Source organism: Dromaius novaehollandiae, chromosome 27, assembly GCF_036370855.1.
Source record: "Dromaius novaehollandiae isolate bDroNov1 chromosome 27, bDroNov1.hap1, whole genome shotgun sequence".
Taxonomy (NCBI): Eukaryota; Metazoa; Chordata; class Aves; order Casuariiformes; family Dromaiidae; genus Dromaius; species Dromaius novaehollandiae.
The window spans coordinates 4,688,424-4,714,634 of NC_088124.1; the positions used below are offsets into that span (position 1 = coordinate 4,688,424).

Genomic DNA, 26,211 nt, shown 5'->3' on the forward strand with positions numbered 1-26,211 from the left:
CCTCGGGCACGGCATCGTCCTGAGCGGAGCCAGCGGCACGGCTGCATCTCGCTGCCGGCTGCTGCCCTCCCTGTGCCACCCTCGGCCTCTTGCTCCCTGGGAAGGACCTGACCGTGCTCGGAGCGATCCCTGAAAGCGGGAGAGGCCAGAGGGCTTGGGAGTCCCCGGGGTTGCATCCAGCGGTGCCGAGCAGGGAGCGAGCCCTCGGTGCACGGACCCGCTCCGCACACCGTCTCTTTACAAACCAGCCGTTTTTATTCATTGGCTTTATACAAATTTGCAAGGTGCAAATGCATTTCTCCGCCCCCCCCCCCCCCCCCCCCCACCATGAGAGCTGACTATTGAGTAGCTACATCTAAAATAAACACTACCGGGAAAATTACCCCCCCAAAATAGGGAGGAAGGGAGGGAGAGAAAGTGCCATCAGCCACAGACTGAGTTGTGGGCTAGGCAAAACCCTCTCCAAAGGGCTGAAATGCTATAGCCATTTGTGCCCTATCTCTTCACCCTAATATTAAAATTGTTATCTGAGGTCACCTTTATACAAAAGACACTGACACTGCATTGTTTCTTAGATACTTTTATTTCTCTAACACTAGCAAAAAAACCCAGAAAACAAATGCCCCCATTCCCCCCCCCTCCCCAGTGCATAAATAGATTTCCTCCCGATGCAAATCCTTTCTCAGTTACTTGTCACTGGTATATGAAGTGTTATGAAAAATAATAACCAAAATAAAATTAAGAATTAACATAACAGTTAAAAAAACCCGGGTCCACAATACTGCAGTCGTGGGATCCTAGTGCATTGGGCAAACGCCTGGGGCCCGGCCCCCGCCCCGGGCAGTGGGACGGGGCAGCATCCCCGGGGGTCCCACTGGGCCAGATCCCCCCACAGCCAGTGTAAAGAGGGGGGTCACTCCGCAGGGAGCCAGAGCACCCCCATTTACACGGGCTGAGGAGTCGGCGCCGGCCGGCGCCGCTGCCTTCCGCCACAGGGAAACAAACGCATCGCTGCTGAAAACTTGCAGTTCTCTTTATATTTTATTTTAAATAAATTTGCTTTTAATAAAAGCAGAAAATATATATATTTTTTAAATAGTTTCTTTTTTTTTTCTTTTCCTCTGATAAATTGGCAAAGAATCTGCTTTTGTAACTCATTGGCAGGGCTGGTGCCAACAACCCTGCAGAGCGAGAGAAAATTAGCACAAAACAGTACCTCCCAGAAAAGAAGAGAAAAAACAAATATATATATATATATATATTATAAATGTATAATTTCCATAAAACATATATTAAGGCATGTAATAGCAAAATAAAGGGCCAGCTTTATGAGCTAAGAGGGCTGCGGGAGGCTCCCGGAGCGGGCTGCAGGGTTCCTGGGACACTACGTGTATTGCTAAGATCGAGGAGCCCGGCGGGCCGGGCGACGGGGACGCGGAGCGGGGACGTCGCGGGAAGCGCACGGACACGAGGGAACAGCGGGTCCTGGTTGGGGGATCGCGAGGCTCCCGCGCTCCGGGAAGGGGACGTGTCTGAGGCCGTCGCTGCCTCTCGCCGACGTTACGGGGCTGCGGGTGCAGGTGATGCTCAGCCCAGGGCGGCCCCATCCTGAGCTCATCCCTTCGCTGCCCGGTTTGGGGCTTTGCAGTTTCTCCTGGCTAAAAGCTTAAGTAGGACTTTGTACTCCCAGGCAGAGCCGGCCTTTCTCTCCCTCCAGAGAGCTAAAGAAAAGGGTTCTTGCTACAGGGAGAACCAAGCAAAAGGGTCTGGAGCAAAACGGCAAGGCCTGGGTGAGACTTGGCACCAGACTTCCAAAGGGGCCCGGTCCCATCCCGGCACATGAGCTCCCGGGAAAGCCCACGCGTCCTGCTGTCGGCACCCCGCAGCCCGGGGGAACCCAGCCTGGCCTGTACCTCCAAGGTGCTCCTAAACCCAGCCACGAGCCGCTATTTCCAGGCTGCGAGAGGCCAGAGGGCTTTTGGCCTCGCAAGGACGCCTTGCTCCGGGCGAGCCCGGGGCCGCGGTGCAGGTGGCAGGGACAGACATGCCGCCACCCACGCGGAGAAGCCCCGGGACAATGCCAGCCCCGCAGCGAGCTCGCCGGCGTTTTGCCCAACACAGCGGTCGGTGCCCCTGCTGCAGCCCACGCCGTGCGTGTGAGCGGGCATGTGCATCCGTGCTTCAGTAGCGTTCGTCTTTCACCCTCTCCCATCCCCACCAAAGGGGCATTGCCCTCGGGAGCACGCCAAGGAGCCCCCGCTGCCACCACCTAGAAGTGCTCATCGCCCCCAGCCTGTTCCTGTCCCTCCATCGTCCCTACGCGCACAAGGGTCCCTGCTGACACCAGAAAGCATCGTGGCTTTGCCACCCCCCCTCACGCCCCAGCGCCAGCCCGCTGCACCGCTCCGCTACTCTCTTGCACCATGCCCACGTCCCTGCACAGACCTGCTGCTCCGTGCCCGCTGCGCACCGGCGTACCGGACACCCTCCTGCTGCCCCCGTGCAGACCACCCCACTTCCCTGGCACCTCCGTGGTCCCCTCAGTTCTCTTTCCATCTGCCCCATCCCCAGGTCCTTCCTTCTGCTGGGCCACGAGCGCGAGGAGAGACGGGCAGACCAGGCTCTGCTGGAGATGAGCTCCCGGGATGCTAACAGCAGGTTCAGGCAAGGACACAGGGAGGGGAAGAGTTGCCCGAGGAGCACAGGTGGAGCATCCAGGTCCAGCAGAAGGTGAAAGTGCCATCCATGGTGGGGACTGGCTGGTCTCCACACAGAAGAGCCCCTTTGCAGACCCTTGGGAGACCAATACATCAGCACAGAGAGCCAAGCGAGTCCCACACTCCTCCGGTGCAATGCTGTCCTGGCAGGGAGGCCTTCTAGCTGTGCTGGGCATTGCCGATGTTGCAAATTCACCTGCCCAGATGTCTACGCTTAACCCAATTCCCTGGACACAACAGATCCTGCATGCAACAGCCCATCCTTGTGCCAGCTGGCAGCCAGGGGTGGTCTCCTGGTCCCCTCGGTACCACGTTCCCACAGACAAGCTCCTGACACCCACATCTCTCCTCCTGGCACCCGCACATCTCCCCCGGGCCAGAGCAGAGCCGGGGGCCGGGAAGGGCGAGGGAGCTGGTGCAAGACCAGGCCTCTGCGGGCTGTCCATGGTGCATCTCTCCACTCCTCCGCGCGGGGCAGTCTCGCCGTTCATGAGAGGGAGGGGGTCCGGGAGAACCGAAAATGATGGCCGAGGAGAGGTTCGGTGTCGTGCCAGGGTGCTAAAACGTGGCCCCGTGGAACTTGCCAGCGTTGGCAGCAGCCAGGGCTTGCGCTGGAGGGAGAGGAGAGAGCGGCTGAGCAACGCACAGGCCTGCCGGTGCCGGGGCAGCCGCTGGCCCCCGGACTCCCCAGAAACCCCGCTGCACTCGCTCGGAGTAAAACCTAACACAGATTCGACCCCATTCCTGGCGCTTCCGCAGCTCCTTGGGGAAACAGGCTCTGGGCAACGTCACAAGCCACCGCCTGCAAGCAGCAAGCCTGGCTGGAGACCACTCCCGCCTGCACCCTAATCCCGAGCTGATCCCTTCGCTTCCCACACTTGGGGCTTTGCAATTTCTCCTGACAAAAGAACTGAAGTGGGATTTCACATTTCCAGGCAGACACCCAACAACCTGGGACCATCTCGCCGGGCGCCACACGGATGCACGGCACTCGCGCTCGGCCCCAGCTGACCCAGCCTGGGGGCTACAGCCCTGCTCCACGGGGGCTTCACCATCGAGGACACTTGCGCTTGGTCCATGGGAGGAGACCGGGCTGACGTGGCTCAGGAGACTGTTAGCTGGAGCAAGCAGTGATGAATGAATGCGGGGCAGAACAGAGCCCGGGAGGAGAAACGCCCCCCGCCCGGGAACCCCCAGCCGGCAGGCTGCGATGGAGAGAGCACGGGATGAAGTACAAGAGAAAAGGTGCTTACTTCATGGCTCAGACACGCATAAAATGGCTGCTGTCGGCGACCCGGGATGTTTCAGACGAGAGGGGGTTGGTCGGTGGAGTCGGGGAAGCTGGGGAGGTGGGAGGGCTTGGGGTAGCGCATTGAGCTGGAAACAAGAAATGGAAGAAGGGCGTGAAGAACACCAGCTGCCGGCAGCGGGGTTAGCGGAGGGGGAGAAAACGAAGAGGAAGGAAGGGAGGAAGCAAGCGTGGCCAGAACAAACGGACACGGCAGCGTCTCGCCGCAGCATGCGCACGTGAGCACCACGCAAGGACCCTCATGGACAAGGCAAGGCGCGGTGCTGTCTGCAGGGCGGTGGTGGGCACGGCTCTCCCGCGGACACGTGCTCCGCGGAGGTGCTTGCCGTGGGGCTTTCCTGCTCTTGCAAACGCTTCCAGTGGAGGATGGGCTCTAAGCATGCTCTGAGCCGGTTTTATTTTCTCGGATGTGAGACTGCCCAGCAGCAAAGCCCTGCGACTCCAAAGCGGAGCCCAGCCCTGGGGATCCGCAGGACGTCCAGAGTGGCCACCAGCCTCCACCACGTTGCCAGCTGGGCTCGATGCCGTGCCGGTGCTGGGAGCTCGGGGAGGGTGCCGCTGCCAGAGACTGGCTTGCCCGACGTTGGGTAGAGGCATCCCCCCGCCGTGCCCCAACACACCCTGCTCTCCTGCCCAAAAAGCCCTTTTGCTCCTGCTGCCTCTCCTGCCCATCAGCCGGTCCCGTGCAGGCTGCTCGTCCGACCTCTCCGGTTCGCTCAGTCGTTGCTATTCCTGCCTGCTCGGCAGTGACCCCCCGCAGCCGTGGGCGCCCGGGCCCTGCGCCCCCCCGCCATGCCTTACCCGACAGCATGCGGCCCCGGCGGGAGGCCTCCGCAGCCAAGGCACAGGAGATCTCGATCCTCTTCTCCTGCTCCTGGAGCTGGGTCTCCGGGTCCTGCGGGGCGTCCACCTCGCCCTCGCTCAGCGGGATCACGTTCTGCAGGCTGTGGGACAGCATCGGCATCACCGCCCGGCACGGGTCCGGGAGGGCGCCTGGACCACGCGCCCGCGGGGCTGGAGCGGAGCCGAGCAAAGGGAGGGACGGAGCAGAGGACGGAGGGGGAACGGGCGGCGCGTTGGTCGCGGGGATGCCCCCGGCAGCAGCCAGGGCAGGCACGGGCCCAGCGGCCTCACCTGGATTTGGCAATGAGGGTTTTTATCCTTTCCACCTTCTTCTGCTTTTCCTTCATCTCTTCGGGACTGAGGGGGGTGTCGGGCTCCAGTTCGATGTACCGCTCGGGGATGAGGACTTTGTCCGGCGTCGAGAGCTGGGCGCAGAGGGCAAGGGCTGAGCCAAGAGCCCACCGCCGGGAGACCCAGCCATCCCCACGCCCAACCCGCCCGGGCACGGGCAACCCTCCTCCCTGCACAGCGCTCGCCCAGTGCCCACGACCCGCAGGACAGGTCCTGCTGGCCCCAGGACCCCTGACGGCCGCGGGAGGAGGGTGCACGGACCCCCCGCCCAGGGCACCACCAGCCCCACGGACCGGCCTCACCTCCTTATGGATGTCGACGTCGTAATGCTGCGGCTCCAGCTCCATCTTGCGCAGCCGGGCGATCTCCTCCCGGGGCGTCTCGTAGACCTTGCCCGAGTCCTCGGAGCGCAGCGCGGCCTCCAGGTCGGAGATGTCCACCTCGTGGATGCTGCGGTGCCGGCGCACCTGCGACGGACCACAGCCCGCTGAGCCCTCACCCTCCTCTTCCTCCCTCTGCTCCCCGGTCCCGCCACCCACCGGGAACTGCCCCGCTCTGCCCGGGCTGGATGCAGCAGCCTGTTTGCCCCAATCCCTCAGCCCATGCGGGGACTCACCACCTTGTAGGAGGCCGGTGTCCTGGTGCCGGGGGTCTCGGGCTGCTGGCTGCCCGGGAGCTGCAGGCTCCGCCGCTTCTCCTTCATGGAGCCGCTCTGGTGCCGTTTCATGCGGTCGATCTGCTCCTCCACGCTCATTTTCGCCTTCGTCTCGGTGGCGAACACGGCGCTCTTTGGCCTCTCCTAGAAGAGCCCAGGCAGCCCTGTGGTCACGCACCTCTGCACGGAGCAGGGGCCAGCCCCACACTGAGACACAATGATCCCTGTGGCTCCAAGCCCTCTCCCGAAGACGTCGGCAAGCGGAGCAGCACTGAGGGGTGCAACCCGGCTGCAAGCTGCCCCGCGGCCCAGCCACCTGGCCCGGCTCCCCTCTGGCTAGCCCGGCTCCCGGCATCGCCGTCCCGTCCCTCGACTCAGTCCTACCCGGGAGCTGAGCCCGTTGGCCATGCCGCCGGCGTTCCTCCGCACCACGCCTGCCGCCGGCGCCGCCTCCTCCTCCGCCGGAGACTTGGTCCTGGGGGGGACGATGCCCACTGCGGAGGAAACCGAAATGCTGGGCTGAACCCCCCCGGGAACCAACTGGCCCCCTTGCCCGCGGCTGGGGCCTGACCGCACTGCGAGCTGCAAAGGGAAAAGCCAGGGGCCAGGCTGCAAACGCTCCCCACGGCTCCGAGGCACAGGGACAGCAGCTCCCGTCCGCAGCAGCAACCCCGCGGGGCCACCATGGCCGAGCGGTCCCCCTGGCTGCGTACCCTTGTTGAGAGCCGCTTGCTTCTCCGCCTCCTGCTCCTGCCGGCTCTGCAGCAGCGGCCCCTCGGCGGGGGAGCCAGGGGCGGCCGGCCGGGGCCCGTCCTTCTTGCTCTGCTCCAAGCTCGCTTTGGGCTGCGGAGGGAAAGCAGGTTCCCGGTGAGCCACCGACCCGCGCGGCAGCCGCGCTCTGCCTGGGGATGGACCCGCTGCTCTCCGCGGCCACGGGGCCGCATATGGACCACAAACATGCTCCCGGCAAGCAGACAGACGCACAGACACCAGCTGGGCAGTGCCAGCCTGGGGAAGCCAAACCTGCACACCCCAGACGTGCTCCTCCAGAGACCGGGCTGGGAGGGCTCTGCAGACTCCCGCGTGGGAAAAGCTCCCTCCCTGCACAGGCAGTGGGGGTCCTTCCCCTCCCGCTGTGCCCAGGGCACCAGCACTGGCACAGCAGTGCCGGGGGGATGGCGGGATACAGCAGGAGCCCCACGTGCTATTGCTGAACTGCCCCACGCTTTGCACGGAGTTGGCATGTCCCGACACCCCTTACACTGCCTGGATCGACACACGGCACCAGTGCGCTGCCCCGCAGGTGCACGGCTGCTGGTGGGCGGCATCCGCGCCCGCAGGGGGGTCCATGACCACTGCACGCTGCTGCTCTGCGGTGCTGGCACCTGCTCGCACGCATCCTGATCCCCCTCAGGACCGCCCGGCACAGACGCCCATGTCCTCTGCGCACCCCTTCCCCAGGCGGGAGCATTGCTGAGGCTTCATCAGGGAGTCCCAAATCTGGGTTTGCCAGGCAGATCGCTCCCAAACCAGCCGAGCTCCTTGGCACGGGGGTTTCCAGCCCCTGGCATGGCGCGGAGCGGTGCCACGCACGCTGCGGGAGGACAGCGAGAGAGGAGAGGGCAGAGGAAAGCAGCGAGGCTCGAGGCAGGTTGGTGCAGCACCTGCGAGCATCCTCCGGCCGGCCAAGCGCAGCGAGTCCGACAGTGCCTGTCCTGCGCCCGGACGGCAAAGGCAGAGGACCGGAGAGCCCCGGCGAGGCTGCCGTGGGGATGCTCCCATCGGAGGGGCCGGGAACCTGCCACCTGCCTGCCTGGGAGCCGTCCCCCCCGCCGCGTGCTGCCTCGGCCCTGGGCCACGCGGTCCCTCCCTGCCTGTGCCCTGCGGCTGGGAGAGGACGGGCAGCCCCGGCGCCCTGGCCCCTGTCTCGGGGAGGAAGGGGAAGGGGCTCCGCTCCGAGGCCGCTCCGGAGAGGTTTCGGTACCTGTCCCCTCTTCGCCTCGCCGCCCTGCTGCCAAGGAGGGGAGGTGGGGTACGGCCGGAGGCGGCCCTCGCTAGGGAGCGGAGGAACAGTCGGAGGAGACTCCAGGGGTACATACGACTTGGGAAGGGGAGGTCGAGGTGGGCCTGGTTCCTGGGGTGGAGAGGAGCGAGAGGCGTGAGAGCAGAGAAGCTGAGGCGGGAAGGAAAAGAGAGTTAGAAAGAGACAGAGACAAAAACCAGCAGAAGCATCAGGCCGGGAAAGGGAGGAGGAGGGAGAGCAGCCGGCCGCTGCTGCCCAGGGTGCTTGGGCGGGCTCAGCCCTTCCCAGGGACCCACGGTCTTGGTCCCCGCAGTCTCGGTCCTCACTGCAGCCGTGGTCCCCAAGGAGGTGCTGGGGGCTGCTTTCGCTGCAGCCTGCTCCACGCCGGGGCTCGTGGAGGCTGCTCGGCTGCAGCGTGAGCCTCTCGCTAGCTCAGACATGGGCATCACCTTCACACAGGTGACGTGCAAAATCTGTGCCCAGCTTCAACCCCAAATTTCATGTGGATGAAACCAGGAGCTGAGGGACGCTGGCACTCCTGAACCCCCAGCATGGCAGCGAGAGGGGCTGTGGTGTTAGCAAGAGCTAGTGGCTTCAGGCTGCTCGACACGGGAGCCCCAGGGTCGCAAAGCCCAGAAGCAGGCTCTGCAAGCGGGGCGGACCAGCCCCCAGCCCACGCGCGCGGCCAGAGCAGTCCCCCCAGGCAGAGCCGCGTGCGGACCCAGCCACGCTCGGCACCCGCCGCCCACCCAGAGAGCGAGGGGTCGGGCCAGCCCGCGCGGGGGAAAGGCTCTTGGGGGACCTGGCTCACTCACCTCGCCGGGCCCCTGCTTGGTGGGCGAGCCCTGGGAGCCGGAGACGAGGGAGAAGGGGCTCAGGGGGCTGGTGAGGCTGGCCGAGCTCAGGGGGCTGGCGGGGCTGTTGGAGCTGTACGTTCCCGAGGGGCCCATGGCCACTGCGGAGGAAAGCAGAAATCGGTGCGTGCATGGGGCTGCTGCAGCGGGGAGGCAGGGGAAGCCGCGCCGGCGCACAGAGGGGCTGCGCCGAGAGGGGCCCCGGCTCCGTGCATCCCCGCTGGGCTCCACGGGCCGGGCAAGGGCAGGGACACAGCACGCTCACCTCGGTGCTTGGCAGTGTCCGTGCCGCGGGACGGGTTGTTCTTCCTCAGCCCCTCCATCACGTCCTGGATGCGCCAGATCTCCTTCTGGATCTGCCGGTTGAGCATTTCGTTCTGCAGGGGCGAAAGGCCACGGTCGGAGCGGGCCGAGCTGTCGGGCTGCCACCACGGCCGGCCACGGCAGCCGGGCTCAGCCGCCCCCGCTGCCAGCCCTGCCGCGTCCCCAGCCCAGGGCCGAGCCCCAGCACGCTGGGCTCACCTGGATGTCCAGGTTCAGCTGCTCCCAGAGGTCGTCGTGCAGGGCGGACACCTCGCTCTCCAGGCTCTCGTACTCGGCAGTGCTGTTGGCCAAGGCCTGCGGCGGGAGGGGGATTAGGAAGGGTTTTGCTAGCAGCAGCCCCGAGCCAGCACGGCATGGGAGCACCCCGGAGAGCACCGGGAATCTGCTCCTGAAGCGAAACCCTGAGCTCCAGCAAGCCTGCAAGTTGGTGGCAGCAACAGGACACAAGCCCTGGCCACGGCGCAGGCAGGCTGTGCCTCCGGGAGCTCCCCGTCCTGATGGCACGCTGGGAACGGCCCAGCCGGAGTGGGAGCCAGGGAGCCGGAGCAATGCCTGCACGGCAGGGCTCCCGCCAGCACCGGCTGAGCCAGGCGGAAGCCGGAGCCGCGACGGCTCCTGGCACGTGTGCCAGCTCAGCGCCACAAGGGTTAATCTGCTTTGTCCCCAGCAGGGGAGTTTGGCTCATCTGGATTGAGGGGATTTTCCTCCTCCTTCCCCACCAATGGAGAAAAGAACGGAGCAAAGATCCCTGCAGGCGGAGGAGAGGGTGCCAGGTCGCACCGGCTGCTCCAGGCTGGCACACGGCTCTGCCGGGGCTGCAGCGCCAAGCGGGTCCCCGCTGCCTCCCGTGCCAGCGGGCACCCCTGATCCCGCGGCGGCAGGAGGAGGAGGAGGAGGGCTGCATGGGGCGAGGAAGGCTGCGTGGGCAGGGGAGCCCATTACCGTGCTGGCCTGGGACAGCTCCACGCGGATGTTGATGAGCTGGTTCTGGAGCGACTCCTTCTTGTGCAGCAGCTTCTCCGGGTAGGCGGGCTGGCTGCCGAACATCTCCAGCTCCTGGTGCGTCCCCATGAGCGCACTCTCCAGGCTCTCCTGGTTGGAATGGGAAGGTGATGTGGCCATGAGAGCCCTCACCACGGCCCCTGTGCCACCCCGGGCTCAACCCCGCTCTGCCACTGCCTCGGGGACCCTGGGGCAGGTGAGCCCATCTCTGCTGCTGTGGGAGCAGCAGACCCTCCCCTTACACGTGCACCATTAACGCATGGGAGCAGCGGGTGCGTGGCATGGCCGGGGTGTCCCTGCCCAGCTCAGGAACAGCCCCTCTGAGCCGTCCCCAAGAAAACAGGATGTCACTTCCTTGCCACGATGGTGGCACCTGGGCACGGCCGTTGCCTTGCAGCCAGGCTCGTCCCTGGATGCCGCCCAGCCCCGGGCCCAGGGGCGCGAGGTGCAGAGGCAGCATCCTCCGTGCACCACGTACCTTCTCCGCTCGGAGCTGCTGCACCAGCCGCTCCTGCTCCCGCAGCACTTTGTTCTGCTCGCAGAGCTTCCCCAGGAGCTTCTGTCCCGGGCAGGAAAAAAAGAGGGAGGAAAAGCAATCAGAGCGCGGGGTGCACCAGCACTTGTGCAAACAGGGTTGTGCACGCTGTTTGCTCAACAGGAGCCAAGGCCCTCGGAAGGAGATGGGACACCCCAGGCCTGCGTGGCCAGCTGGGACGTGACCCGCTGGCAGGGCAACGCGCCGTCCCGGGGAGGGTTTCCAGCCTGCCGGGCTCATGGCAGGACCTCACCCCCAGGCAGGGCGAGATGTGGCCCAAATGTGAACGTGGGGCGAGATCGAGCAACGAAGCTCGGAGCACCAGCACGGGGCAGAGGGGGGACAGCAGGACAGACGTTGGCTCTTACATCCGTGTCTTGCTCGCTTATCTTGTAGGCGTGCAGCGTCTCCCTGTAGCCTTCCGGGAAGGGCGTCACCTGCAAGGACAGCGAGGGGTGAGCGCTGCCCCGGCTGCGCTGGGACCGGGCCATCCCCCCGACCCGCTGCTCCAAAACGGGGGAGGCCAGAGGCGACGGCCGCGTCTCGCCGGCGGGGAGGCGGCGATGGGGCTCTGCCCCGCGGCTGGGCAGCATCGGCAGCGGAGCAGGAGCCGCAGCCGCTGCCGGCACCGCAGGAGGAATTAACCGGAGACAAACTCCCTGCAAGACGCCAAAAGCTCAGCTAAGGAGTTGCCCTGCAAATTTCTAACCGTCTGGCGTACTATAGCCACCATTTTACGGGCAGGGAAACAAAGGCGGAAGGATTAAGCGATAATCCCGCTGAGCAGAGCTGAAACACCTATAAATCGGCAGCCACGTCGGGGCCTGTCTACCATCCAGCTTGAGTCATTTTCCTTTCCTGGAAAACTAAATTACTAATGGGACTTCACCAATTAAATGCCTCCAAGATCTTGAGATGAAAGGCCTAAAACGGGAAGAAGGGCATCATTATTGCTAGAAAGCAAGACGCTACTTCAGAGCAATTTAAAACCATAGGACGATGCAAATAGACCTGAACCTGGGGAATGCCCGGCTCGGCTCGAGGCAGAGTCAGGCGCACGGGGATCCTGCTGCCTCCAGGCAGGATGCCCAGCCAAGGAAAGCAGCTCAGTGCCTCCGGTTTCCCCCTCCAGCAGCTCCCTGCTCCACTTGCACAGCGGATGGCAACAAGCACCTTCCCCCTCGTCAGCAAGCCACCCGACGCATCGCCCGGCCACCACGTGGCCACACAACCAAGAGACGTCCAGCCCAAGTCTCGCTCTGCGCCAAGAGCCTTGGGAACCTGCCCAACCCAGGGCCGCATCCGGCAGGAGCCCTGCGGCCCGACCAGGCTCGGGGTGGGCAGCGCTCAGGGCCGGGCGGGCCCTCCGCACCACGCGACGGTGGTGTGCAATGAGGTGTGCGCGGGAATGACGTGAACTGCACGCGTTTGGAGCCGCGGTCCCGATGCTCCTGCAGCTCTTTCCATGCTCCAAGCAGGACTGTGCTTTGGACAGGATTCTTCCCATTTTAAGTTAGCCCTCACCTTCTCCGTGCCTCATCAACACGAAAAGGCAGAGGGTGAGCAAAGTGCCTGAGCCCAGCCAGACCAAGGCAGAGAGTTCAGGACTTCTACGTCCCCACCTTGCGCTTTCAGGACAAGGATTTACAGGGCTTTACATGGCTCATGGATGGATTAGCGAAGCCTGCGATGGACTAGCGTGTCCCTGAGAGCAAGATGTGCTGGAGCCGTATGGATGCTGGAGTTTCAATGAGCGGCAATGCCAGGAGGTGAGCTTGCGGATGGATGGCGTGGAGGCCGCCGTGGTCTGCCATGCAGCAGCAGCCGGGGCGGCCCTGCGGCGGCAGGGAGGCTTACTTGCATGTAGAGCTGAGCCCTAGGGGAAGAGTTCTCCACCATCCTGTTCACCATACTGATCAGAGTCTCGCTCTCGCTCATCTGCGACAGACAGGGAAGGAAATTTCAGAGGTCAGCACAGACACCTTGCCCCAGACTCGCGGTGCGGCGTCCTCAGGTGAGGGCAGCTCTGTCCAGGACACCTCGGGCCACCAGACTGCAAGGTGCCACCTCCAAGAGATGTCCCAGGGGCTCGAGCCATGTGGGGACGGCTACCCCAGGCCATTGCTGCTCCACTTTGTGCAGTCAAGACCGTCCTTGGCTGGTTGCCTGCCCTGAAAACTCGGGAGGGGGGAAAAACAGAGATAAAACGCAGCCAGCTCCAAGCTGGGCACCACACTGCACACACCAGACACAAGCTCGGCACAGAGACGCCCACGGCTGCAACACGCACTGGTGGTCCCAGCAGACAGACAAGCAGCCCCCAGCATCGTCGATGGGCGGACCAGGGGCTCCCGCGGAGACGGCACAAAGGCATTTCGCGTGCCCACAGCTTTCCAAGCACAGCCCGGCGGCCGAGTCCTCCGGGACTTCACCCCGCTTTGGACGGGGAAGCTGGGCAGACCCCGAGCAGGGAGGGCCAGTTCACACCTCCATCACTGCTGATTTTTTGCTGCTGTCTGGCAGAGCACTGCTGCCAGGGTGCACGACCGGAGGGTGCTTCGCTACTGCTTGGCAGAGCTCTTCAAACAAGCAGCACCAGGCTTTGGCTACCTTGTCGTCATGAGGAACCCCTGCAGAAGCGCTGCAGGGTCCCGTGGACAAGAGGCAAAGCCCCTCGCGCTCCGCGACACTGCCACGTCCTTGAGTTCCAAGGGGCGATGGCAGTTTAAGCACAGGCTCACGCAAACCGAGGGCCAAAGCCCCGTTTGGGGCCGGTCAGCGAGGTGGGATGCAGCCCAGGGAGCCACCCAGCACGGAGCAGTGGGAACAGGCCCAGGCTCTCCCGGCGCAGCCCGCCGGACGCATGAGGAGAGCAAAAATGAAGCAGCAAACTGCTTTAGAAATAAAGCAGCAAACTGTTTTAAAAAGAGATACTTGACAGTGACATTCTGAATTAGTCTCTCCAGAGGTCAGGAGGAGAGGAGGAGGAGAAGGAAAGCCTTTTTAGGGAGCGTTTTAAAGAGGCTCAGAGAGTGAGCATTGCTGCCGACGGCTGTGAAATAATCCAGGGAGCTTTTATTGCACCGAGCGCTCCCGCCTGTCTTTGGCTCTGCTCCAAGGCAGACACAGATCTTGGTGATTACTGCACTGATGGGGATTTGCAGACTAATGAGATTGTCTCTGGAGCAGCTCCCTTCGAGCGAGCCTGGCTTTTGCAGGCAAGCGTCAGGCTGCAGCACGGACCGTCTCCCCCACCCTCCTGCTCGGTTTCGGACGGTGCCCGCAGTTTTCACCCCAACGTGCCTGCAGATGTTTCCCAGAGCTTTTCCCTCTCCCTGCTCCCGAGCGGGTGTCAGCTCATGGCCTTCCTCCAAAGGCAGCCTGGCATGCGGCGATGCGGCAGCGCACGGCCCGGGAGCTGCCGCTTTGCTCTCGGTGCCGAAGGACGCTTCAGCCCAGCCCTGCATCGACTCTCCCAGCCTTTGAGGAGGCACCGAATCCGCCTCACCCCCCTGCAGCTCCCTGCGGCTCCCCTGCAGGCACACGCGCACCCCAGCTCGCCCTCCTGCCCTACCGTGGCAAATCTCAGCGCTCTCACTCCTCCCGCCGTAAGGGAGGTATCGCTCGTCACCCCGAGCGCCGAAAAAGGGACACCGGGGACCCTGCCCTGCCTGTCGCAGGCTGAGCCGGGCCTGCTCAGTCCCCCGCGATGGCTCGCCAGCCCCTGCCCAGGCACTGCAGGCAGCCGGAGGCATCGCCGCCGCCGCGCCAGGACTGCGCTCCGCTCAGCGCCTTTGCATCATCCGAGCCGCGACCCAGCAGAGACCAACCTGGGGGAGCGTTTTGGAGCACGACCTCCCGCCTCGCGCCCCTGCCTAACGCCCGTCACCCGGGAGCGGCTCCCGGGAAGCCAGGGCATGGGGGAGCGGGGCGGCGCTGGCCGCCGTCCTGCCTGGCTGCGAGCCCCGGCTCCCCCCGGCACACAGCACACCGCCCCGGGCTCCAGCACACCGCACAGGGCACTGTTGGGGGTTTCTGCCAAGCGATGAGCAACCCTACGGACGGGAAGGATGGAAGAAGCAAACCAAAGACAACTCGTGCTGCTTTGATGCCAAGAAGGGTGAGGGATGGATGTTAGGGGAAGAAATGCTGCGCTGGCAGGGGAGGGGACGCAGCGTGGGGACGGGGCACACAGGGACGTAAGCAGCATGAAGTTTGCAGCCAGCTCTGCCTACCTGCTGGTCCAAATACTCTAGGTTTCTTTGCAACTGAAGGTCTAAAAGTTCATCCTACCAGGAGCCAGCAGACATGCGGCAAGAAACGAACACACAAAACAAATAAAAGAAGAAGCAAAGCGGTTAGGTGAAGGCTGTAGAAATGCAAAGCCTTCGTGGCCGGAGAAGCGAGGTGCCACCTCCTCGGCGCTGCGGAGGACGTGCCTTGCAGGAGACCCACTTCCCTGCCGGACGCCTCCCTCCCCAGGGCACATGCTCACAGCTAGCGGGTGCCCCCAAAGCAGCCCGGCCCTTCCCAGCTCGCGCCGTGCTCCTGCCCTACGTCTTGCCCTAGCAAGGACAGGCAGCAGCAGAGGGAACTTTGGGATGGAGATACCTGCTTCTCCCTCCTCCAGTTCCTGGTCCTGCCCCAGGATTTCGGGCCCGTGCACTCTGCGGGGCCGATGCTGGAGGCCGGGGCAGCGGTCCTCGCCGCCCCTTCACCTCCCACCCTGAGCCTGGCGGCCGGGGGCCGCAGTCCCTCCGCCCCGCCGTGCGGGGGGCTCCTGGCAAACCCTCCCATCGCCACGGGCTCCACCGAGAGCAGCAAACCCTACGCACGGCGCAGGGCAAGGAGAGGAGCGGCGAGGAGAGAGGATGCGGCCGGCCTCGTCTGCGGGGCACTTGGCCCTGTAGCTGGGTCCCACCACTCTCCTCGGCCAGGGACCCTGGCTGGGACCTCCTGGTGCCACCCGGCCAGCTCCAACCCCCTCCAAGGGGAAAACACAAGTCAGGAAAAAGCCAGAGTGAGGGAGCAAGGAGGGAGGAGAGGCAGCAGAGCAGCCTCACCCTATCCTCGCTGGGAACGGCCCCGTGGCCGCGTCGGGACTGGGATGTGCTGGCCGGCGTCGCGGGGTGCCAATCCACCCCAGACCAGCCTCTCTCTGACCCACAAAGCTGCTTTTGGACCAGAGCAGCGTCTTCCTCGGCTGCCTGAGCAAGGACCCCCCCCGAACCTCTGTCCTGGCCCACCGTCTGGATGGGCTGGGGACGGCGGGCAGCCCGGGCGGCCCGTCCCCGATGCCAGCGCACACTCCGGACATGCCACGCTGCCCGGGCCACGTGCCACCACCTTGTCCAGCCACCCTGCGCCCCACACCAGGCGGCACCACCCGGGGACGGTGCCACGGGGGCTCACCGCAGCAGCCCCGGCAGCATACATACCATCTTGTCGTGCACCGTGGGGGACGCCGGGTAGTGGAACGGGTACATTCCCGCGGGGACGGGCCGTCTGTCACCAAGATAGTCGTACTGAGGAGAGAGGAGACCCCCCGGCAAACCCCAGAGATGTGAGAGGGGTGCGAGAGGCCGGGAAGCGCATGCAAGGGCCTCGGCCGATGGGAAAGCGGAGGTGGGAGCGTGCACTCGGAGCTTGGTGCTGCTGCCGTGGCAGAAGGGCATTTACCTTGGGAGAGCTGACTGATCGCCTCATCACGAAGGTAGCCGGGTCGGCGTAAATCTCCTCTCCCCGGGGCGGCATCCTCTCGAAGCGGGCGCTGGGCGAGCGCACCGGGGAGTACACGCGGGAGCGGCTGTAGGAGCCCTGGCTGGGCGAGCGGGGCACGGAGCGGGAGCGGGGCTGCAGCGACATGCGTCGCAGGGAGCCCGAGGCGGCATCCACCTCGTCGTAGTAGGCCGGCTGCCGCCCGGGGCCGGGCAGCCAGACCGGGACGTCCTGCCGGCCGTAGCCCGGGTGCTCCTTCCACTCGCGGAGCTGGTAGGGGCCCCCGTTGCGGAAGGAGTGCCGCTTGTCGTCCAGCGCCCAGGGCGGGCTCACCCGCTCGTAGGCGGGCATGGAGCAGATGCTGTCGGGGCGCACGCCGGGCGGGTAGTACTGGTAGTCCTCGGGGTACTGGGGCGAGTAGGGCGAATAGTAGTCGGGCACCCGGCGAGACACGGGGAAGAACCTGGTGGGGCTGGAGGGAGAGAGCTGTGAGCCAGCGAGGTGCTGCCCGGACCCCCGGAGATGCCCCTGGCTGCATTTCCCAGCTGGAAAGCACAGCATCTCCCACTGCCCGCTGCAGCGCTCACCTCCGCAGCTCCTCGGGCGGCACGTTCCCCCGGCGCAGGTTCACCCACTGCTGCAGCTGCGTCATGGAGCTCTTCCGCTGGGCGATCTTCTCGGGGTTGGTGCGCGGCGCGAAGCCCCGGCGGTGCGCCACGCTCTCCCCGTCCGGCTGCGGGAACGCGGTGCTGCCGGGGCGGCTGGGCGACGCGTAGGGCCAGCCGTTGGGCTGCGCGGGCCGCTCCATGCTGCCCGGCACCCGGGGCGCCTCGGGGTACGGGCTGCCGGGCTCCGAGGGCATCTCCTGCCCCGCGATGCCGTTGGCTTTGGCCAAGGGCTCCTTCTTGCTCTCCGTCCTCTCCTGTTTCCTCTCGATCTTTTCGGAGCCCCGGCCGTCGCCTTCCCCCCGGGTCTTGGTGTCGGAGTCGGCTTTGGGGTGCTCCCGGTGCGCGGCGTTGCGGTGGTGGTGGTGGTGCTTGCTGGGGGGGATGTTCTCGGAGTCTGTCTTCTCGTGCCTGGTGGGCATGGAGACACGAGAGGGCATTACCTTCCCTTTGCACTGCCCCGGGGACGGCCAGGCAACATCCCACCCTGCCTCCGTCCTGGTGGGGTATCGCTCCCCCGGGCCCCCCACGTGCCCAAGGGGCTCCCCAGCTGCAACACGCGGCCCCTGCACCCCATCTGCGGGACACCAGGGCCGAGGGGCACCCCGGCACCCCGTGCAACGGGGCAGGGCGACGGCCCGCGCTGACCTCTGCGCCGGTGGGATTTGCACCCGGGCAGCTTCGCCCATGGCTTGGATCCAGGACTCCTGCTCCTCAGTGTTCTCGGCGCTGAAGAAGTAGGTCCGGATGCCGGCGTGCTCGGCCTGGGGAGACAGGGACTGCTTGTTACGCGCCGGCACCTCCTCCGCCCAGCACACGGTCACCTGCAGGGAGGCAGAGAAGTGGGGAGAGAGACAGACAGGCGAGTGAGAGCTCGGTTGCTGCCCAGCTGCGTCGGCTCGAGGTCTCCTGGAGCCGCAGGAGAAGCTGAGCCAGGTCCTCTCCTCCCGGAGCAGTCCTCGCTCTGCACGCGCCCCTGAACAACGTGGCGCAGGGGAAGGCTTCGCAGTCCGAGCCCCCTTCCCTTCCCTCGGCTAGCCAGGGGTTAGCTGAGGACGCAGCTGCAGACTTGGGCTTATTATCTTTAAAGAGCAACCTGTCACCGGCAGAACTGGTTGCACCTCCAGCCTCACGCCAGCGACAGGCAGCTGCCGAAGGCGCTGGAGCATTGCCTTAGACCAGCTTTTGCAAACAGCTCTGGCCCTCCTGGTTTCTGGGGGCATCTCCTGATGCACCTGCTGCTTCCAAAGCACCACGGATGGTCGCCGAAGGGCCAGGTCTCACTGCAGGGCACCGGCTTCCCCTCGGGTCCCTTAGCCATGGCCCCGGGGAGCCGCAGGCGGCTCTGCCCCCCAGCACACACGCAGGGGCACGGCCCCCTGTGCGATTGCTACCAGAGATGCTCGGGACCAGCTTTGCCCCAGCTCCACCAGAGCTCTGGTCTCCGGGGGTGCCTTGAGAGGGACAAGCGCCCCAGTTAGCGAGGTCCCCTCGGGGTGCTCGGAGGCAGACGAAGGGCTCCACCGCTTCCTGGGAGAGCAGGAATGCTGGCCGCAGCATTATCGTTCATGCAGGGTTAGAGGGAAGGTGGCTTCTTGACCCAGACGACATTTGAGGGAAAAAGGTTCCCTTTTGGCCTGTGATGTCGGTGCCCACTCCACCCCGTGCTACAGTGGTGGGAAAGCACAGCTGGTTATTCGTGGTCTTTCCGAAGCTTCCACCTTCCCTCTCTTTGCAAAGGGATGGGATGCAGCAAGGAGGAAGGAAAAGAAAAAAGATTTTTTCCCTGAAACACTTCCAGGGTTTAATTTCTTTAAATCAAAACAAAATCTAGGGTTCTGATTAAAACTCTCCGCTGGGTTTCCATTTCCCCCTCCCCAGAGGGCTGGCAGCCGCGCTGGCGCCCCAGCCCCGGGGGTCTCCTCCCGCCCGGCTCCTTCGAACCCCTGCAAGCACCATGCAGCTCTGGGCACTCCGCAGCGGCAGCAAAAACCACAGGGATTCGTCCCCTCGATTAGAGCATGCGGGAAACCTGCGCCTTCTGCATGCACTCGGAAGCGCGAGAGCACACTACCTATGCGGTGGCTGGCGCTGGCGCGGTGGATGGGACGCAGAGACCTCCTGTCCGAGGGGGATCCTCGCCCGGGCAGAAAGGAGGAAAGACAGAAAACAGGTCAAACCACCCAGCAGGCCACCACGGGGGACACGCGGGCCGGGGGAGCGTGGCAGGACCTCGCCGGAGGCTGAGCAGCGCCGGCTGCCTCTCCTTGCTTTTAGGACCCTTTCTACCCTCTTTCACATCACTGTGAAACCCTGAAGGTGGATCAGAATCAGGGAGCTGTAACGGTGCCTGTTTTGGGGCAATTTGGGTGCAGATGAAGCACCTCAGCTTAGACAGAGGATGGGGTGCACCAGAGGTGTCATCTCTCCTGCCATCCCCCAGAGGGGCTGTCTGTCCGGCCATGCCGCGGGGCCAGCGCTGGCACCGCTTGCAGGATTTAAGCCTTGTCTGGAAGCGAGACGGGTTTGGCCGGAGCTGAGGGATGGACAGGGCCTTTTCCGATGGCAGGTCCGAGATGGGCTTCATTTCTGAACGAAACTATCCACCAACGCCCTCATGTGCATGGGAAAACATCCACAGCTCAGGCGCTTAATGGAACAAAATCAGCTTGCAAAAACCGGCTCGACAAGGCTCTTTTCCCACCACTGTCACATCCCAGGAGAGATGTTTCAACACTTTCGGGTCGTTTCTTTGCTACCGCCCGCAGCAGATGCAGGCAAACAGACACCTCGCCCCGGATGACAGTCCCGGGTGCGCAGGAGGACTCGGGAGAGCACGTGGGCACCTCCTGCCAACTGCAGCTTAAACACAGGTTTAACACTGACAGGTCCACGCACTTAAGTCAGGACCGCACGGGTGTGTGCACCGTGCACAGGACCAGGGGTTTGGGGAGGTATTACTGTCCATTACTATTTATTTTGTTTGGGTCCATGTGCACAAACATCTGCGCGTGCACGGAGAGGCGTGGGGCCGGTTCACATAGCCCCTGCCACGATCATGAGCAGGAAGACGTGCGCTCGGTTTCTGCACCAGCGTATGCGAGTGCAAGGCACGCCGCGCACCGCCTGCGGAGGCGAGACTGCGGACAGCGTGGGCAACCCTATCTGCAACGGTGCGGCGTGATGCCTGCAAGCGAGGGGCCGGGAGCACCGCCGCACGGGGGGAGGCTGCTGGAGAGCCCCGCTGCGGCCGGCCTGCCCCCACCTTCCCGGCTCTCGCCCCTGTGCCCGCAGCCGCGGAGACCAGCAAGCAGGAGCTGACCCTGTGCAAACCCACCGCGACTGCGCTGTCCTTTCCTTGGCACGCCAGCCAGAGCAAGCTGGAGACACAAAAGCGGGGTGCCGGCAAGGCCCCCCCAACCCAGCGCCGGGGCAGCGAGAGGGCTGAGAGCAGCGCTGGTGAGAGCGCGCTGCTGCCGCCCATCCCGCCGCCCGGCTCCGGCCGTGTTCCCCGACGGGAGCCCCTGCCCGCTCCTCGAGCTGCAACGGGAGCAGCCCAGCCTGCAGGGTCGAGCCCCGGAGCAGGTCAGGCCTGGAGGGAGCGATGACCTTGGGGATGCTGCTTTGCCCCACCGGTGCCTCAGTTTCCCCAGGAGGAGAAAGCACTGGGCACAGTGCACGGGGCATCTCGGCGGGCATCATCACGTTCCCCCATCTCGTGGCTCTTGCTAATGCGAAAGCAAGGCTGAAGGGCCGTAACCCTGAAGGCGTTCAGAGGCTGCAAGGCAAATGGAGGCAGCTCTGCTCCGTGCGCCCACCTCCCTAGGGCAAAACCTCTCTCTCAGCCCTTTATCCTGCTCCAGCACTGCTGGGGCACTGCTCCGCTCCATGCCTCATCACCAGGGAAGCAAGGAGAGGGGGCATCGGGCACCCCGGGAGCATCGGCGCTCCGCCGCGCACTGACCTTGAACGTGTGCTTCCTGCTGATGTTGTCCGAGGGCTGCACGGCCGCCACGCGGAAGCTGAGCAGGGGGATGCTGCCCAGGATGCTCTCCTCCTTCTCGTCTGCCGGGCCGAGCCGGGGGAAAGGGGGTGGTTAGGTGCCAGGAGGGGCTGACGGCGCAGAGCTGGGAGCCTCTGCGGAGACGCGGTGCCACCGCCGCCGCTCCCCGCGGGTGCTTCCCGCGCCGCACGGCTCCCGCGCGCCCGCCTGCTCACGTATTCCTGCCCTGCTCCCCACGGCTGAGCCCAGAGAGCTGCCTGCAAGCAGGGGACACCTGCAAACAGGGGACACCTCGGCACTGGGTGGCCACTGCCCCCCCGGAGGGCTGTCACCTCCTCCCACCGGCTGGAACCCTTCGCCCAGCGCCAGCGAGACCTGCTCGACGCCTGGTAACGCCCTGGGTTTGCATGTGGGTGCCATCCCCGGTGCCGGCCGGGCAGCGGGGTCCTGGGGGTCCAGGGTGCCCCCCAGGCTGGGCCCTTGGCCACCCACCTTTGTAGTAGAAGAGGCAGCGATCCACCAGCACGAACCAGCGCTTGTTCCACTGCTTCACCCCCGAGCTGGCCTGCGAGAGAGGCGGCAGTGAGACGCTGCACCGAGGACCCCCAGGACACCGGCGAGGGCACGGCGCGGCGCCAGGTACCTGCTTGTAGAGCCAGCCGCTTTTGGTCACCGCCGCGTTGGGGTTCCTCTTCATCGAGTTGGAGCGCTTCCCAAAGGCGATGCCCTTGCGGGAGGGGCGCGAGGCCTGCGGAGGGGCAAGGAGCTGCTCAGGCCCCGGGGTCCCCCGCCACCCGCCCCCCCTGCCCGCCCGCCGCGCGGCTCCGGCACCTACCCGGCCTCCGGGGCGCTCCGGGGGCGCCTCCGACACCATGGCGTGGTTGGACGACTCGCTGGGGATGGTGACCGGCCGCTTCCCGCCTGCTTTGCTGGACATGTCCAAGGTAGGTCTGCGGCACGGGGGGCAGGAGAAAGCGGCTGTCAGCGGAGCTGCCACCCAGAAACCTGCCCCAGACCCCGCAGCCCACCTCAGTCCCCCACTGCAACCCGCTCCCCCATCCCAAAACCGAGGGAGCCCAAACCCAACCTACTTTTGCAAGTCGAATCTTGAGTTTTCCTCCGGGATCTGTCCCGTCACTGGGTGCAGGAACGTGTTCCGCCTCTCATTGTGGCTGCAAGACATGGGGGCGGCTTTGGCGATGCAGCGGGGACAGCGCAGGAGTTCACGGCCCCCGGCTCATGCCTGGTGCCTGCGCAGGACCCGGGTGGCTGCATCCCTGCAGCTCCACGCCGCCTCCGCACCGCCTGCTGCCGACCTGCACCGAGCGCCTGCTTGCGTCTTCGTCGCCTACCCCAGCTGCCTTCGGCGAGGGCGCCGGCGGCACGCGCGTGGGCTGGCTCGCAGGGCTCAGCTGACGAACGCGCAACTTCAACTCGGTGAAGTGCCGTGTTTCGGGTGCCTGAACCCCAGACCCAGTGGTTTGCCTCCGAAAGCTGTCCCCAAAACATCCCCCGCTGAAGGGCGCTCCTTGCGCTCAATGCTCCAGCGCCAGGGCTTGGTTTTTGCAAATCTGCAGCTTGCACGAGCTTTGGGGACTGCCTCCCCGGTCCCGAGCGCACCCGAAGGCGTCTGCGCACCACGGAGCAGAGCTGAGCTACCGCCTTGGCCGGGGGAAGCAGACCACGGCCGCGGTGCAAAGCTGCCCCTGCCCGGAGCGCCTCCCTGGAGCTGCCGCGGGTCCGTGGGTGCTGCGGCACGGCAGTCCCAGCAAGGCAGCGGGATTGACTGGGCTCCCTGAGCCGCAGAGGGTGGAGGGGGCTCCCGAAAGCACCCTGGTGCCGTCCGCGGATTTGCAGCGCTTATGAACGGCAACCTGGCCCACCGCTAACCCGCACACTGCCTCATCCGCACGGCAAAGTCCAGCCGCGTTTCCCCGAAAGCGCTTGCCTCGTGCAGAGCCCAGAGCGACATGTCCCCTTCGCTTGGGGGAGCGAAGCCCTCGGCGCTAAGGTTCGTGCGCTGGGAGGGACGAAGGGCTCCTGCCCTGGCAGGATGCATGCCGGCAGGGCTTCACGGCGGATTTTGAATCTGGCCCAGAGCCACCCGGCTGCGGAGCGTCAGCAGGTTGGAGGCACCGCTCGCACCAAAAACCTTGAGCTCTCCTTGCTCTGACGAAGCAGAAGCCTGCGGAGGAGCGAGGCCGGCACATGGGGCTCCATCGCCCCCAGCCCGCGCCGCCCCGACGGCAGCACGGACGCCTCCGCAACTGCCCCCCTCCACGCACCCCCCGTCCCGCCGAGCCGCCCGGCACCACGCGCGGGACACCGGTGCCCCTCGGCCACCCGCGAAGGCACCGCGCGAGCAGCCAGAGTGCCGCAGAAGTGCCGAGCGTCAGCAAAACGGGGAAAGTTTGAGCAAGAAAACACAGCTGCCAAGACCGTCCCGTACACACGCGCCTCACCCCGGACCTGGGCTCCAGCCAGCCTCGGGAGATACCGAGCGCTTTCTGCCAAAAAAAGCCCTGCTGAGAGGCGCTCCCCCCTCGCGGGTCCCGTCCTGGCCTGGCCACCGACCCGTCCTCCTCCACGCCGCCCTCCCCTTGCTGTAGGTCAGTGCAGAAACCCCCGCTGCGGGGGTCCCGGGGGGGCATCCAGACCACTTGCCCCGCAGCCAGTGCCGGCACCGGGCGATGCCGGGAGACAGGGATGGTGCAAATGCTGGCGGAGCAGCGCCGCAAGCCTGGGAACCGCAACCGGCAGCTCCCCCCGCCCGGTCGGGGCACTGCCGTGTCCGTCGGGGCGCCCGCAGCCCCCCTGGCACCGACCCAAGCGCCTCCCGCCCCCCTCCCTGTGCTGCCCTCGCCCACCGCCCCCGGGGCCGGCGGGAGCTCGGGAACTGCCCGGGAACCTCCTTAAATCGCCCCCTCGCAGCAGCTGCCGCGGCTGACCCGGCTCCTCTGTAAACTCCCGAGCCGCCGCTCCCGCCGAAGCACTGCAATGCAGCAGACGCTGCCCGGGCTGGAGTGCCCCGGCCACTGCCACCGCCTCCCCGTGACCCCCCCTCGCCACCCCGGGGGTCCTACCTCGCCCGGCGGTCCGCCCGAAACTTCAGCATGGTGCCAGCGTCCCCCCGAGCTCAGCGCCGGCCGCCGCTGCGGACGAGGTGGGTCCGGCGCCCGGGAGCAGGCCGTGCGGGCAGGGGGCTGCCGGGGGCGGGCGGCGGGGCTCGCTGTCCTCTCCGCGGTGGCCCTGACCCCCGGGCTCGGTGGCATCGGCTCGCCCGCTGCGTCCCCTCTCGCCTGCCCTTGCCGGCGGGAGACGGGAGCGCTGCCCCTGTCCCCGCAGCACCGGCTCCCGCGCAGCCCGGCGCAGCGCTTGCAGCCGCACGCCGCAGCGGTGACAGCCCGGCTCCCGGCTCCCTTCCCGAGCAGAGCAGAGCAGAGGAGAGGTGACGGGCAGCGCCGCCTCCGCCAGCCCCGCGCGGGAGCCGGGGGTGCCGGGGGCCGCGCTCCCCTCCGCGGGAACGGGGCTGCCTGGCCGCAAGGGCCGCGGGAAGGGGAGGGAGACGCAGGCAGTGGCTGCAGGGGGGAGGCAGCCCCTTTGCTGCCACCGCGGCTCATCCCCCCCCGCATCTCCCCCCAAACCGTCCCTGCTTCCCTGGGGACTTTGCATCGCGTGGCTGCCAGCGCGAGGAGCAAAGCCCCGGGAGCAGGACCGGCACAGCGGGAGCGGACGCGAGCACGGACCACCACGTAACTCCCGCAGGGAGAGGGGCCCGCGGGGCTGCCGGCAACACGGCTTGGTGCCCCCCCGCCGGGCCCTGCTGGCCCCAACGCCTGCTGCATCCCGCCGGCACGGGCGGAGAACTGGCAGCGGGATTCGGGGCGACCCGCTGCGGGACGGGCCCTGCGCTTGGGAAAGGGAGCTCCCACCCGTCCGGGCGGTCTGGTAGCCCGCAGGAGGGGAGGGAAGGCAGCGCTGACACTGCAAAGAAAGCTCCAAAGAAGGAAGCGGAGCGCGCGAAGCCGGCTGGCTTGTATCATGCCGCGGCCCCGCTCTCCGCATCCCGGACCAGCAGCCCGGCCCCACGCCGCCAGCTGACCCCCGGCCGCCCGCGTCCCCCCGCCGCCCTCCATCACCGCCGCCCTCCGCAACGGCGGCGGTCAAAGTCCCCCAACCGCCGGGGCGTGGGCCAGCCCCGTGCTGCCGCCAAAGCGGGCGCTCACCAGGCAGCCAGGCCCCCCCGAGCCATGAGCCAAAGCCACGGCCTTCCTGCTCCCCGCTGCCGCCAGCAGCCCCCCAGAAACACGGCTCTGGGGCGCGGGAACTGCAGCGTCCTCCTCGCCTCCAGCCCCAGCAGCCTCGCACGAGGCTCCCAGCCCGCCCCAACGCGGCGGGTAGCAGCTCCCAGCGCCACGGTGGGCGGCAAGAGGCCCCGAACTGGGACAGCGGGAGAAGGCAGGCAGGAGCAGCCTGTGTTTTGCTTTCACCTTCGCTATTTCCAGCCGGCAAGCAGGGCAATGAAACCACTCCCCGGCAAGGTCCCCCCAGAGCAAAGCACTCCCCGCATCGCCCCGCGCTTACCCGCACCTCCCGGAGAGGCCGGGATGCAGCCGGGATGGCACAGGAGACGAGGACCGTGCGGGGCAGCACAGCCGGGAGGCTGCGCCGGAGGCTGGCGACCACCCGCTCTGCCCCGCGTGGGGGTTTCACCTCCCGCCCCATCGCCCCGTCCGGCTCCGAAGACACCAGCCGGACCCGGGCACGGATCCGCTGCAGCGGATAGAGCGGACACGCCACAGGGCTGAACACCAGCCCCGGGACCGGGGGGCTCTCCCAAACCTCCCGGAGAGCAGGGCGCAAGCAGAGCCAGTGCTTTGCCTTGGGTAAACGCCCAGGAAAAACCCTCCAAACGTCCCCTTGCCTTTTGTCAAGGTAGGGAGCAGGAGCAGGGAATAAACGCAGCAACTCGGGAACAAGACTCGCACCTGCTGCCGCTTCCCTTCCCTGCTCCCCCCAAAACCAAATCCCCGGAGAGCAGGCAGGAAAAACCCCTCTGCCAACAAGCGCCTCCTCCCCAGGCACGCTGGGCACATCTGGCTCCAGGGGAGCGTGCCCGAAGGAGCCCAGCGCCCGCGCGGACCCCGCATCCCCTGCCACGCACCTCCGCCGCCCCCGCAGCGCTGCGACGCGCGGAGGAGCCCTCCCTGCC

General features: G+C 65.9%; 1 protein-coding gene across 11 annotated transcripts in view; it reads right to left on the reverse strand.

Annotated features, from left to right (window-relative positions):
• Positions 1-1,022: 1,022 nt before the first annotated feature.
• The window catches only part of PLEKHA6 (pleckstrin homology domain containing A6), a 45,748-nt gene continuing 20,559 nt past the window's right edge, over positions 1,023-26,211 (reverse strand). For 2 of the 11 annotated variants that reach the window (XM_064498238.1, XM_064498247.1), the window contains 26 exons: positions 22,091-22,171; positions 21,835-21,949; positions 21,643-21,747; positions 21,492-21,564; positions 20,961-21,061; positions 17,645-17,820; positions 16,919-17,407; positions 16,293-16,803; positions 16,052-16,138; positions 14,849-14,902; positions 12,471-12,551; positions 10,982-11,050; positions 10,557-10,637; positions 10,019-10,168; positions 9,275-9,370; positions 9,018-9,129; positions 8,714-8,853; positions 7,860-8,009; positions 6,589-6,718; positions 6,260-6,369; positions 5,837-6,019; positions 5,523-5,687; positions 5,161-5,294; positions 4,828-4,970; positions 3,971-4,094; positions 1,023-3,328 (listed from right to left, as the gene is read on the reverse strand). In XM_064498238.1, coding sequence (XP_064354308.1) covers positions 3,979-4,094; positions 4,828-4,970; positions 5,161-5,294; positions 5,523-5,687; positions 5,837-6,019; positions 6,260-6,369; positions 6,589-6,718; positions 7,860-8,009; positions 8,714-8,853; positions 9,018-9,129; positions 9,275-9,370; positions 10,019-10,168; positions 10,557-10,637; positions 10,982-11,050; positions 12,471-12,551; positions 14,849-14,902; positions 16,052-16,138; positions 16,293-16,803; positions 16,919-17,407; positions 17,645-17,820; positions 20,961-21,061; positions 21,492-21,564; positions 21,643-21,747; positions 21,835-21,949; positions 22,091-22,171 — 3,652 coding nt within the window. In that variant the 3' untranslated portion in view covers positions 1,023-3,328; positions 3,971-3,978. The other 9 variants (XM_064498241.1, XM_064498239.1, XM_064498243.1 and 6 more) reach the window with 9 other exon arrangements.